This window comes from Myotis lucifugus, unplaced genomic scaffold (assembly GCF_000147115.1).
Source record: "Myotis lucifugus unplaced genomic scaffold, Myoluc2.0 scaffold_915, whole genome shotgun sequence".
In the NCBI taxonomy this organism is placed as follows: domain Eukaryota; kingdom Metazoa; phylum Chordata; class Mammalia; order Chiroptera; family Vespertilionidae; genus Myotis; species Myotis lucifugus.
This window is the reverse complement of record NW_005871963.1, coordinates 99,154-112,591: the sequence shown is the minus strand read 5'-3', so window position 1 is coordinate 112,591 and position 13,438 is coordinate 99,154. Positions and strand designations below refer to the sequence as shown.

Genomic DNA, 13,438 nt, shown 5'->3' with positions numbered 1-13,438 from the left:
AAAACACTCTGGATTATTTCAGTTCTATGAACCATCATGATGGAAAGAGACCTTTCCATGGAGAGGATTCTCTCAGTTCTGTCTGGACTATCTTGCCTTGGAGCCCAGGGAAGAAAGGAAATGCTGATTGTCTGTAGGCGTTATTTCTAGAAGCAAAACAGCCTTTATCAACTACCCCTCCTGAGACCTGCCTGACACAGAGAGCCAAGGGACTTGCTGGTATACTAATAGCTGATACTAAGGTGGCTCACCTGCGTGGTCTTTGCTCTGCCTGAGATGCTCTAAGACTTTGCAAATAATGGTTCACATTCTTTTAATAACCTTTGAACTGTGTACCATTTGTATCTGTAAACACAGGGCCAGGTCTATTGTCTGTTGCCCCTCCTGACACCAGGTACCCTCTGCGCTCCTGGCACTGATGGCTCAAGCCTGGGGTGTGTCCCTTGTCGGGGACACAGAACAACCAGCCACTCAACCACACAGCAAACCACGGTTTCACTCCATTTGGTTTTCTTGTTGATGTTGATGAAAAAACTATGACTCAGATTTTACACAAATTTCCCCACTGACTTAATGTACTTCTGACAGTTCTATCAGTTTTCTGAGAGTTCCATTTATTTCCCCCTGTCTCCTTCCTGCAGCCATCACATTTTTATATGAGGAGAAAGAGGAAGAGAGGAATGTGAAAATCTGATTCTGATGCCTGGCCTTGAGCAGGACATCCCAAAGCCACCCCTCCCCCAGGCGGGGCACCCAGGTGTGGGGCTCAGGCCCAGCTCTGTCCAGCCCCTCCCACTCCTGCTCACTACCTGCTGCCAGGCACTTTGCTTCCTGCACCGGAGCTCCTTGAAGGCTGTAGGTACCATTAAATATGTCCTGCATTAGGAAGAGGACACATGCAGATGAAGAAGAGGAGGAAGAACAAAAAGCTTCTACAACCCTGCCCATGTGGTGAAGGTCTGTGCACTGAAGGGTGGAGGTTTTGATTCTCAGTCAAGGGCATGGACCTGGATTGCAGGGTACATCCTGAACCAGGTGAGGGCACAGGGCAGATGTGAGAGATAACAATTGATGCATCTCTCACACATCAATGTTTGTCTCACTCTCCCTCTTCCTCCCTTCCTCCCTTCCACTCTCTCTAAAAATCAATGGAGAAAAATATCCTCTGTTGAGGTCTTATAAAACAAACAAACAAACAAACACAAAAGCTTCCTCCAAAATCGATCAATCCCAAAGGAATCTAAATGTAAAACCGAATGGAGAACTATAAACGTGCGGGAAGAAATGTTAAAACTCATGTTGAGTTGCAGAAACATAGCTAATCAAGACGCAAATCCCAGAAGCCATAAAGGAAAACTTTGACTGATTTGACTTCTTAACAATTAAAGACGGCAAAGGCGACCATCAGCCAAGGCAGAGCCCCGTGAGAAACTGGGGCACTGTGTGCAGTAGGTACGTGGACCACAGGTGACTCGCTGTCCACAGCACACAGGAGCCTACGGATCAACATGGAGGGACTGAACCCAGATTCTTAAACATGGGGAGACACAGGAAGAAATCATTCTACAAAACAACAATGAGGTACCATCTCACACCTGTCAGAATGGCTATCATCAACAAATCAACAAACGACAAGTGCTGGAGAGGATGTGGAGAAAAAGGAGCACTCGTGCACTGCTGGTGGGAATGCAGACTGGTGCAGCCACTATGGAAGACAGTATGGAGTTTCCTCAAAAAACTAAAAATGGAACTCCTATTTGACCCTGTGATCCCACTTCTAGGAATATATCCCAAGAAACCAGAAACACCAATCAGAAAGGATATATGCACCCATATGTTCATAGCAGCACAATTCACCATAGCTAAGATCTGGAAACAGCCTAAGTGCCCATCAGTAGATGAATGGATTAGAAAACTGTGGTATATCTACACGATGGAATACTATGCTGCTGTAAAAAAGAAGGAACTCTTACCATTTGCAACAGCATGGATGGAACTGGAGAGCATTATGCTAAGTGAAATAAGCCAGTCAATGAAGGAAAAATACCACATGATCTCACTCATTCATGGATAACAAAAGACCATTATAAACTTATGAACAAAAATAGATACAGGGGCAGAGCTGCCCTCAAACAGACTGTCAAACTGCAGCGGGAAGGCTGGGGAGGGTAGGGGAGCAGAAGCGGCGGGGGGTGGGGGGGTGGAGAGATCAACCGAAGGACTTATATGCATGCATATAAGCATAACCAATGGACATAAGACACTGGGGGGTAGGGGAGGCCAGGGGATTGTCAAGGGCAGGGGAAAAAAGGATAAATATGTAATACTCTTTGGAATACTTTAAGCAATAAAAAAAAAGAAAGAAAGAAAGAAAAATCATTATCAGGGAAGGGGCTTGGCAGCGTCAGGCAGCTCCTGTGGGCAGAGTAGAGCCCACACTTCCTGATGCTGGAGGCTAAAGAGGGATGTGGTGTGAATAAGGCAACAGCTCCCAGGTGTGTCTCTGCTGTACAGACACAGGGATCTGGGCTCAGTCTCCTCCAGCTCAGACACACAGGACCACCTCCTACGTCGCCCATCCCCCCACGGTTAAGAGCGAGGCCGGCCAAGAGCAGGGAGGCAGAGCCCACCCACCTCCTGCTCAGGGTCTCAGTGTGGCACCCGGGACCAGTCATCCCCCTCTCAGGGCCTCAGTTTCCCACAAGGCCCGGCACTAAGCTGAAAGGGTGTGTGAAACAAGGTCATGATTTGAAATCTCAAAGGAAATCCTTTGCCCCCATCAGCCTCAGGGCAGCCAGGCCGCAAGGAACAGAGGCTCTTACTCACTTACTGTCCCCCACCTTTTCTGCTTCCCCCCACACCCCCCGTCCTTTGGGGTCACTGGCTCCTGTGTCAGGGAGTCCAGGCATAGCTGAGCTGGAGGGAGGATGTGAACATACCTGAGCAGTGTCCCCCTCCCTCTCCACTGTTTAGGGGCACTGGGCTGGGGAGGAACGTCAGACAAAACTGGTTCCAATCCGGGTTCTGTCACTACTTACATGTGCCTTGGGCCCATTACCACTCCCCTCCGCCCCCCCCCCACCCCCCAGCTTCGTAGTTTGCCCACAGCTGTTCTAGAAGGAAGACCTGCCACAGACAGACAGTGGGATCCTGGGCAAATTTCTCCCTCTACCCCATGGGGTTGTCCCCAGAACCCTCCTCTCTCCTCCTCCCCCACACGCCCTCATGCCCCCCTTATTCACCCTTCTGTCCCCAGCAATGAGCACAGTCCCTGAACACAGCAGATGCTCATTGCCTCCTTGCATTGCTTTGGTCCCTGCTCCTATTGAAGGCCCTGCCCAGGCAGTTTCCAGACATTTGCTTTTGTAGGTCCTTCTGCCAGGAGCACCTGCTTCTCCACCTGGAACAACATGCTCACCCTTCAAAGCCCAATTCTGGGATCACCTCCTCTGAGAAGCCCTCCGGCATCTCCCCCTCCCAGAGTCCACTGTCCCCTGCAGGCTCTGCTCCCCTGGCCCCTGGGGGAGGCCCAAGGCCACTGTGTCTGCGTCTCCCCTGACCCTTTAGATCAGGCCTCTGTGAACCTGTCCCTGGTGGCAGGGTCAGAGCCTCGGAACCACAGCGACCTGTCCGAGGAGGCCCTCCCTGGTGGTCATGGCCGTCTGTGGGAGCACAAGGTTGTGGGCGTCGGCAGAGAGAAGCCGGCTGTTTGCTCTCCGGGCCCCTTTCCTGTTGACAGCAGATCTCTCCATAGGAAGCCCAGTGTCGCCGTCACACAGAAACGTCTGAAAACGGAAGGGACGCAGGGCTGAGTGTGTGCCAGGCACCGTGCGGGCACCTTCCAGGCCTTTCCTATTTGATTCTCACACCGGCTCCAGGAATCACCACCTGGATTTTACAGATCAAGAAACAGGAGGGAAATGGCTTTCCAGGCGGGGCTGGGCATGGACCCCAGAGGCCAGCATGGCCGCTCAATGAGACCTGCTCATCCCGGGCCAATGTCCATGGGGTGCCACGGCCACCTCCCCCCTCTTCAGGGAGGGGCGGCAGAGTGATGATGGTGTTGCATGAGGACCACACAGCAGAGCCTGACATGATCCCCCAGCAAAGGCCTGGTTTCAGAGAAGAGGAAGCCAAGGTGAGGGGAGAGGCAGGCCTTGCACCAGGCAACTCAGGGAAGGGGCCAAGACTCAGAGCAAGTGTCACAGTTGGCCTCTGGCCCTGTTTACAGTTATTTTTGTCTTGTTTTTCCTGTAACCTGCCTTCCTCCTGGTTCCTCCCCCTTTCACTGGCCTGACTGCCGCTGGACACCCCACACCCCCTGGGAGGTGCAGAATCACGCCAGACCCAAAGGAGCGGAGTCCCGTTGTCCAAAGGGCCCTCTGATAAGAATGCAGAAAAGATCCCAGACAGATGTCTGTGGGCTCGGTGAACACACTCTCCTGGCAGAACAACTGGGGCCAGGGGGAGGGGCGGGGGGGTGCGGGGGGTAGAAAGCCATATGAGGTGAGATGGGTGTCTGTTGGCATGAGCTGAGATCACCCCACTTAGGGACCCAAAAGACCCAGTGACTATTAAATAGGGCTCAGCTGGACCCCCAGCATCACAAGAAGGTCACCTGGGATGACTACAGCTCAGAGGTGGGGTGTTGGACAAATTCTTTGGTCAATAAGCCATCTCAGCTCCCAGGCAAGCCCCGCCCATCCTGCCTCCCTCAGGATGTGAGGAAAATCCCCACTCAGGGGAAAAGTAACCCCAGAATCACAGGGAAAGGGGTCTGGCATGTGCCACCAGCATCGTCTGGTGGAGCCTGGAGGAGTCACCAGCTGCAGGCACTCAGCCAGCACCCTCACCCAGCCCGGCCCAGTCTTTCCAACACGTGGGGGGTGGAGCTTGGCTCAGACACGCTGGACACAAAGAGTTTTGCTTATAGGGCAGTGGGAGTGGGCAGGAGCATGGAACCCAGGGGGCCAGTGCCGTCATCACAGTGGCTTGCCAACGGGCAGCTTGGGCTGCAGAGCGCAGGGGCACTGTACTCCATGCCAACAGCACCTGCCGACCTCATGGTAAGTGGCCACTAGCCTCAGCCCTTGTTGCCAGGCTGCCAGCATCACCCAGGGGACAGCCTCCTTGTCTTTCCTCAGGTGGCAAAATTGGGCCCCGAATGAGGAACAAATGTCAACGTAGGGTCAGGACTGAGAATAAAGATGACAAAACTCAAACCCATAATGTTAGTATTTTTGTGTTGAAGTCAAGACGAATGCACTGTGTTTAATTTCAATGAACGTACAATGTGTAAGCGAACTGGGCACATTCTCAGAGTTACCAGATTTTGGATGTCAATTTAAAACAGGAAATGGAGTAATTTATCTCAAATAATGATTGTAAGTTGAAAATCACTCTGCTCAGAACAAAGGCAGAGAGGAGGGAGCCTCAAGTTCATCAGTTCCCAGCACAGGAGGGGTGGGGAGTGGCGGGCAGGGGTGCAGAGGCGGCTGTGAAAACCGCGCCATCAGACACCTCCGAGGCACCACCTCCCAGACTGTAGAAGTAATAACATCCTGCTTCCGGAGGCACCACCTCCAAGACAAGTAATAACATCCTGCCCTGGCTGGTTGGCTCAGTGGATACAGCTATGGCCCTCGGACTAAAAAGTCCCGGGTTCAATTCCGGTCAAGGTTCTGTACCTGGGTTGCAGGTTTGATCCCCAGCCCTGGTCAGGGTGCAGGTGGGAGGCAACCAATCGATGTGTCTCTCTCACATCAATGTTTCTCTCACTGTCCCTTCATTCTCTCTAAAAAAATCAATGGAAAAATATCTTCAGGTGAGGATGAATAACAACAACAAAAGTAATAGCATCCAGTTACTGAGAAAGTCAAGATGGCAGCTCCTCAAAGATTAACCGGAGACTGACATCACGATCCAGCACTTCTCCGCACACCCCCCAAATTCAAAGCAGGGTCTCGAAGAGATACCTGTCCACTCATATTCACGGCAGCATCACTCACAACAGCCAAAGGTTGAAGCTACCCAGGTGTCCATCGGTGGGGAACGGATAAGAACTCTGTCACACACACGATGGAGTATTATTCATCCTGAAAAGGCCATTCCGACAGGCTACCGCATGGAGGAACCTCAAGGACAATATGCTTACCTGTAATGTCATCACAAAAGACAAATGCTCTATGACTCCACCTATGAGGTACCGGGGTAGACAAGTTCACAGACAGGAAGTTGTCAGGGGCTGGGAGGGGAGGAGACCTGGAGTGTTCCATGGGGACAGATTTCCAGTTTTGCAAAACAAAACAGTTCTGCGGATGGATGGTGGTGATGGCTGCACAGTGTGAATGGACGCAATGCCGCCGAACTGTATCCTTCAAAAAGGCTCAGAGGGTACATTTTGGTGAGCATCCTATCACGATTTTCTCAACATTTAATTCACCTTAAGAAGCCCAGCCCTTATAGGAAAGAAATAGCAGCATTGAGCCCTTTACACCCTGGGAAGCATTGTCACCCACACAATTCTAACTATCGCAGGGCCTGCGAGGAAAACATGTACTACAGCTTCCCAAACAGAAAACCGCGGTTCCCACGGGGTGACATGCTGGCCCCTGGAGGGAGGAAGCTGCTGGTCTGCTTCTTGTTTCGTTGTGTTTTGGACCATATGCCATTTCCCTACAGCAACAGAAGTCCTGAAAGTGTCATTTTCTGCCCTAAATGCTCCCTATTGGCTCCAGGTTTGTCAGAAAACGTCCACACCTCAGCCCTAGCTGGGTAGCTGGGTTAGTGTCGTCCTGACACGCCAAGGTTGGGGTTCGATCCCCGGTCAGGGCACGTACAACAGTCAACCAATGAATGCATAAATACATGGAACAACAAATTCATGTTTCTCTTTCACTCTCTCTCCCTGCCTCTATCTCTAAAATCAAACAATAAATAAAAATTTTTTTAAAAAAAGAAAGAAAACTTCCACACCCGTTGGTCAGGTTGCAATGAGGTGGTGAACCAGAAACCCAACCCAGGAGCGTCTGATGTGAGAACCAATGTGAACAGATCAGGCAGCCGGGAAACCGCGTTACTGAAAAGAAGGACAACCCCCCATCCTATGGGGCCTGGTCCCACCTCCCTCCCAGGGCACCTCCTGCTGCTCCCTCCCTAGGGAGGAAGTGCACCTGCTCAGGGGCTCGACTGGTCAAAATGTCCTGTCCAGCCCGGCCAGCTTGGCTCAGTGGTTGAGCATTGACCTATGAACCAGGAGGTCAAGGTTCAAATCCCTGTCAGGGCACAAGCCCCCTTTGGGGGGCGTATATATATCACACATTAAAAAAAAAAAGAATGTCCTGCCCTGGCTGGTTTGGCTCAGTGGATAGAGCATGGCCTGCAGACTGAGGGGTCCGGGGTTTGATTCTCACCAAGGACACATACCCGGGTTGCGGGCCCGATTCCCGGTATGGGGCGTGCAGGAGGCGGCCGATCAATGATTCTCTCTCATCATTTATGTTCTGTCTCTCTCTTCCTCTGAAATCAATGAAAATACATTTATATATAAAGAATGTCCTGCCCAGTGGCGCCCAGCTGTCCTTAGCAGCCCTGCTGGCCAGTGGCCCAGGGTCGTGGCTGAAGTCCACCCCTCGCGTCAAGTGGGTGCCATCTCCCTTCTCTGAGGAAAACCTTTGCTCCCTCTCCCTTTTGCAACTGCGGGGACATTGGTCTCCTTACTTCCCTTGTCCTCCTGGTGAGCAAGGGCCTGGTTTATTTATGCTCTGCCTTTGTTAAAAGAATGAATGAATGAGCCCAGCTTTGACAGTCCCATGAAGGGCCTCCTGCTCCAACACCTTCAGGCCCACCCACCAAGTCCCCATTCCTGCTCCCAGGGCGCTTGGGCGCCCTCCGTAGGGCAGACTCTGCACTGTCTGATGACTAAGGAAACCCACGGAACTTAGTACCTGTCTCTTCCTTGAGCCAGCTCAGTGTCAAGCACACAGCAGGTGCTTGACCTAAGGCTTAAAGGAGACACTCCTAGCTTCCTTGGCCCAGGCCCAGCCTGCCTCTCTCTCTCTTTCTGCATGGCTGCCGCCCACCCAGGCCCATCCCCAGCATGCTGCCTTGCTGGCAGCTTCCAGGATGCAGCACGCAGGTGCCCGCTGCACAAACACAGCACAGTGCCTCCAGCCCTCGCTGCGCACAGACTCCACAGACACAGGCTCATAGCACATGGACTCTTTATTGTGACGCTCAGTGGAAACCTCTGGAACCAGCTTCCTGTAGTGGTGACAGCTGCAGCACATGCTAAGGCACTTTTACTCTAGAAAAAAGGGTGGGTGCGAGTTCATTCACTCCTTTGTGACAGCAACTGGGACCTGAATTCAGAGCTTTGGAGGCATATGTAGCTTTTACACAGCTTCATGATTTGTGGAGTTTGTTTCTTTAAAAAAACACCTTCTTTGCCATAAGTAAGTCTAAATGCAGCATATACATAACAGTTAGGAGTACAGGGAAATCAGCAACCAGTGCAGACCAGTGTAGGACACGCTCCTCTTCTAAACAGGCTCCAAAGGAAGGCAGTGACGAAGACCGGGGGCTTTACCATTTATTAAAGGGGGAAGAAAACCTTTTACTTTTCTCCTTTCAAAAACATCTGTGCAGATGGTGGGTTTCTCAATGCGACCGAGTCAACGGTGCCGATCAACGACCCTCGGGCCCAGTCCTGGAGTAGGTCAAGGTCGTGTGGGAGGGTCACTGGCCCCGTCTGATGCCCTGGCTGTCAGATCTGGGACAGTCCCTTAACCATTAAATATATTTGGTCCCCAAGAGTGTTGGGAGAAGCCACTGCTGGCCTTTCCAGCTTGCCCCTAGGCCCTGTCTGCGGGCCCCCGGCCTGGCTGTGGCAGGGCAGGCTGCCCTCCGCAAAGGAGGGGAAGGGGTCATCATTGCACTTGAGACGTTCTAGAATCAGGAAGGGGACAGTGCGCTGCCCAGTGGGGGTGGGGAGGGACGACCCCCCCGCCCCCCGCATTCTGTGCCCTGCACAGAGGTGGCGACCCTGGGCCTGCTCTGGCCGAACCACCCAGAGCCCACGGGAGGGGGCCGGTGGGCAGAGGGTGTGAGGTCACCGCGTGTGATTGCCAACAGCAAAGAAGGGGGTGGGGAAGAGCTGGTGGCAGAGGGGGTAAGGTGACGATTCTTCTGGGGTGTTGGGCTATCAAAACTCCTTAGTCTGAAGAAAAATAGATTCGTAGAAAACTCTCTTGCCCGCCCCTGGCGGCTGCCCTTCCGGCCTCACCACCTTGCGCTTTTGGCAAGAGGAGGCCAAAGACCCTGCAGGCCACTCTGTCCCCAGCCAGGGGCCCAGGGCCCTGACTCTTTGGTATCAGATTCTCGGGGTGGGAGGGAGGGTGGGGAAGCGAGGGCAGGCGAGGGGAGGGCGGCAGCAGAGAAGCCAGAGGCCCTCACAGGCGGGGCAGGGGGTAGGCACAGGCCTGAGGTCCCCTGGCCTGGTGACAGGGGCTGGGGTCACGGTCACAGCAGTCCCAAGGAGGTGAGGGGTGCTGCAGGGGCTAGAAAGGGGAGGCGGAGTCATCCGTTGGTCGTTCGGTCTGTCTGTCTGTCCTTCTGGGGCAGGAGGCAGAGAGGTTATTCGGCGGCTTTGGCCTCTGCCCCGTCGGCTTTGCCGTCCACCTCGTCGTCCGAGCACTCGCCAGTGCCTTTCCGAGCCATCCGGCGGGGCACGACAAATGGCAGGTCCCCACGCCTGCAGGCAGAGGCAGAGGGTCAGAGGGCCAGCCAGGGTGGCCCAACACAACTCACACACCACAGCGACCCCTAGTGGCAAATGGGCGCCTAACATCCCACAGGAGAAGCAATGCTGGCCTCTGGGGCCATGGCCTCCACACAGGCCAGGCCGGCTCTCAGGGAGCAGGTGGTTAAAGTGGAAGCAAAACCCACCAGGAAATCAGGACGGATGACAAGGGGGAAAGGCACTAGAAGAGATGGAGTCGCCTTCTGCAACATGCCTCCCTTTCCTCCAACTTAGTATAAAACAGAGACGGAGAGATACAGGAACGCAGTATGGGAAGCCCAGCACCTTCCTCCCACCTCGTGTAAGAAAGTAGTATTCAATGAAAAAAAAGCAGTATCCAATGCTGACTAAAGGTCTGCATGCGTGAAAAAGGACTGCCGTGAACAGCAGGCAGCGATGAGACTGGGGAGAGGCCTCCCCGCAGCCGCTTCAGACTTGAATGCTCGCACTCCCTCCAGAAGCGCGAGAGGCCCTCTGTCCTGCAGGTGCGGTGAGAGGGCAGCAGCTGCGTTCAGCAAGCGCTCACGGCACCGAGCATGGGCCAGACCCGCACACCTTCTAGTTCCAAACGTCCAGCATGGGCCTTGCCACCGGACTGGGAGCGGCCGCGGGAGCAGACTTTGCAGATGGGATGGAGTAAGTGACCTAGACTTCAATGCCCATCCACAAGGCGGGGCCAGAGCCCAGAGGGCAAGAAGAACCCGGGGCAGCGGCCCTGACACCACTTTCTTGGCCTCCTGGGCTGTGCTCACTGACGCCGAGAACGAACTCACTTGCGAAAGCAGAAATCACGGGAAGGGGCCGGCGGAGGCAGGGCTCACCTGAGCTTGTTCTTGAGGGAGCTGACCTCCCGGTTCATGGCGTCCGCGGTCTCGGTGGCGTCCTCCAGCTCACGCTGCAGTTTCCTGCGGGAGGCATTGGCCCGCTGGGCCTCCTCCTCAGCCTCCTCCAACTGCCGCTTGAGCTGCTTCAGGCGGGTGGACGCCTTGTCAGCCTGTGGGGATGTGTGGCCAGTGGCCATGGTTAGGCGTCCTGGGCGAGTGTGGCCTGTACGGCCCCTGGCCAGCCCACCGCTCTGCCCACAAACGCACCTGGTCCTTGAACTGCTCGGCGTTCCTGCGCTCATCATCCACCTGCAGCAACACGTCCTTCAGCTTCTTCTCGGCCCGGCGCACCTGCTTGCAGGCCGCCTGGCGCTCCCTGCCAGGCACAGACAGTGTGGCTTAGGGGGACACCCTCCTTCAGGGGGTCCGGCCACACCACAGGCTGGACCACCCACTCCTGGCCTCACTGCTACTTCCCCCCAGGGAGGCCTTGGTGCTAAGGCAGCCCCTCTTTACTGGACACCCACTGTGAGCTTTGGCTTCTGGGAGGCACTTTAATTGGCCCCATTTCAAAGATGGGGAAACTGGGCCTCCGAGAAGAAAAGGGACACATCTCAGAGCATATGTAGCCCTAGGAAAAGAGAAAATTGAGATTGGGGACCCAGTGGGACCCCCATTACCTCCCAACAAGTCTCTGTCTTGCTGAGCCCAGACTGTGCCCAGGTGGTTGTGAACGTCTACCTCTCTCTCTGAGGCAGCCTAACAGACAGCCACACCCTCAACTTCAGAGGTGGGCCAAGGGCTCCTCAAGCTCTTCAGGCCCCAGCGAAACGGAGGAGAGCCCGTCAGGAGGGGGAGATGAGCCGCAGGGACAGGACGCTGGTTCCTGACTACACCCAGAGGGGCCTGAAGCTTGCTCAGGTGACGGGAGAGGGAGACCTACTTCGTCTCGTTGTCCAGCTGCTCCTCCAGCTGCGCGATCTTGGCCTCCAGGGCAGTGATGGAGGCCTTGTACTTGGACTTGACTGTGCCCTCCATCTCCTGCAGCTTGACCTTGAGCTCCTTGTTCTGGCGCTCCATCTGCTGCCTGGCGTTCTCGTTCTTCTGAGCGTGGCTGCGCTCGAGGTTCAGGTCTGTGTTGATCTGATCGATCTGTGGGAAGAAGGGCTCGTGAATGGAGGGAAGCTGGGGACAGACCCCACAGATCCCCTTATAACACCAGGTCCCCCAAACTTAGCAGGGCCAGGACATGCTCCCCTAAACAATCAGGAAGCTACCAGCTTGGCCGAGGTGGCGCTCAGGACCCACAGCCCGAGCACGGTGCGGTGCTGAGGGAGTGCCCAGGCAGCCCAGCCCTGCCCACCTGCAGGTTGGCCTTCTTCAGCCTGTCGTTCACCAGCTCTGTGTTGCCCTGCTCCTCCTCCAGCTCCTCCTCCAGCTGGGCGATGCGAGCCTCCAGGCGCCGCTTCTCCTCCAACGCCAGGGCTCTGGGGAAGCAGGGGAGGAGTGAGAAGGGGCCAGTCCCAGAGGGGGTGTACCCCCCACAACACCCACCTTTACTTAGTGGCTCACTCACCCTTTGCCACTGCTGTTGGCAATCTCGTCAGCCAGCTCGTCCCGCTCCTGCTGGGCCTGACGCTTGGCACGCTCTGCAGCTGCCAGTTCCTGCCATGAGAACCCAGAGTGTAACCCGCTGGCAGCCTGCTGCCCTGAAAGGCCACCCCTTCCTCCCCAAGACCCTGGCGCCCCCTCACAAACCCCCTTCTGGCGCCCCCTCACAAACCCCCTTCTGGCGCCCCCTCTAACCCCCTTCTGGGCCTGCCTCCTCCATGAGGTCCTTTCTCATGAGCCCCTCTGGCTCACAGGGCTGATTCCTCCCTCAGAGGTCTCAGATTAGGCACCACAGGTTTAAAAAGCATCTAAGTGCTCGGAACCAGGCCTGGAACGATGGATGTAACAAATAATAAGAAACCGGTGGCCTAATGGGGCATGCTGGTCCCTCTTCATCCCGGGTAGACCAGATATCAGGAGGGACGAGCTAGAGATGTGAGTTAGGACCCGGGTGTGAGGGCTCTGAAAGCCAGGTGGAGGAGAGGGACTTGACTCCCAGGGTGAGGGGCCATGGACAAAGGCCCTCATGTGACCATGGAGGGAAGGATCCCACCCAGGCCCAGGCAGGAGAGCAGCCAATTAGCAAGAGCAGACGAGGACCTGCCTGGATGCCTGGCCCCCACTGCAGAAGACTGCCCAGATCCTGAGGAATCTATGTGCCTCGTTGTGATAGACAAGGGGACACTCGGCCCACAAGCCTCTGGGCGGGACCTCTCTTGGCCAGGAGGCCATTCACAGTGAGAGGTGGAGGTTACAAACTGAAATCCTGCGGGGAATTCTTTCATAAAGACCCACCCCAACTAAATCCTGGAGTTCCCCTGGCTTATCTTCAGTCCTGACCAACACGAGCCCAGTGGAGGCCCTGCACTGCCACCTGCTGGCCAGAGACCCTGATTGACCCTTTGGCCCTGATCACCTCCTGCAGCTGAATCATCTCGGCCTCCATGCTCTTCAGCTTCTTCTCGTTCTCCTTGGCCTGCGCCAGGATCTCCTCGCGGGAGGCCCGCGTGTCATCCAGCTCTCGCATGTAGTCCTTCATCTGGGCCTGTGGGGGGAGGAGACGCTTGGTACCTCCACCCTGACCCCAGTGGCCACTCATGTCCTGCCCACCCCACCTCCCACCTCCACCCCCCATCCCCTCCAAGGGACAACCACCAACAGGACCTTGTGGCTGCCCTTTTCCTTGACACCACAAGGAACAAGC

General features: G+C 55.1%; 2 protein-coding genes across 2 annotated transcripts in view; both read right to left on the bottom strand.

Moving 5' to 3' along the window:
- Positions 1-7,376, bottom strand: part of LOC102439396 (apolipoprotein L2-like) — a 43,404-nt gene extending 36,028 nt beyond the window's left edge. Inside the window, exon 1 of the mRNA XM_023747579.1 lies at positions 6,155-7,376. The gene's annotated coding sequence lies outside the window, so the exon portion shown is untranslated. The remainder of the gene's footprint in view (positions 1-6,154) is intronic.
- An 829-nt stretch (positions 7,377-8,205) lies between these two features.
- Positions 8,206-13,438, bottom strand: part of LOC102439092 (myosin-9) — a 56,445-nt gene continuing 51,212 nt past the window's right edge. Inside the window, exons 34-40 of the mRNA XM_006106808.3 lie at positions 13,151-13,279; positions 12,200-12,288; positions 11,987-12,110; positions 11,567-11,775; positions 10,891-10,999; positions 10,621-10,793; positions 8,206-9,751 (exon numbers count right to left, since the gene is read on the bottom strand). Coding sequence (XP_006106870.1) covers positions 9,634-9,751; positions 10,621-10,793; positions 10,891-10,999; positions 11,567-11,775; positions 11,987-12,110; positions 12,200-12,288; positions 13,151-13,279 — 951 coding nt within the window. The 3' untranslated portion in view covers positions 8,206-9,633. The remainder of the gene's footprint in view (positions 9,752-10,620; positions 10,794-10,890; positions 11,000-11,566; positions 11,776-11,986; positions 12,111-12,199; positions 12,289-13,150; positions 13,280-13,438) is intronic.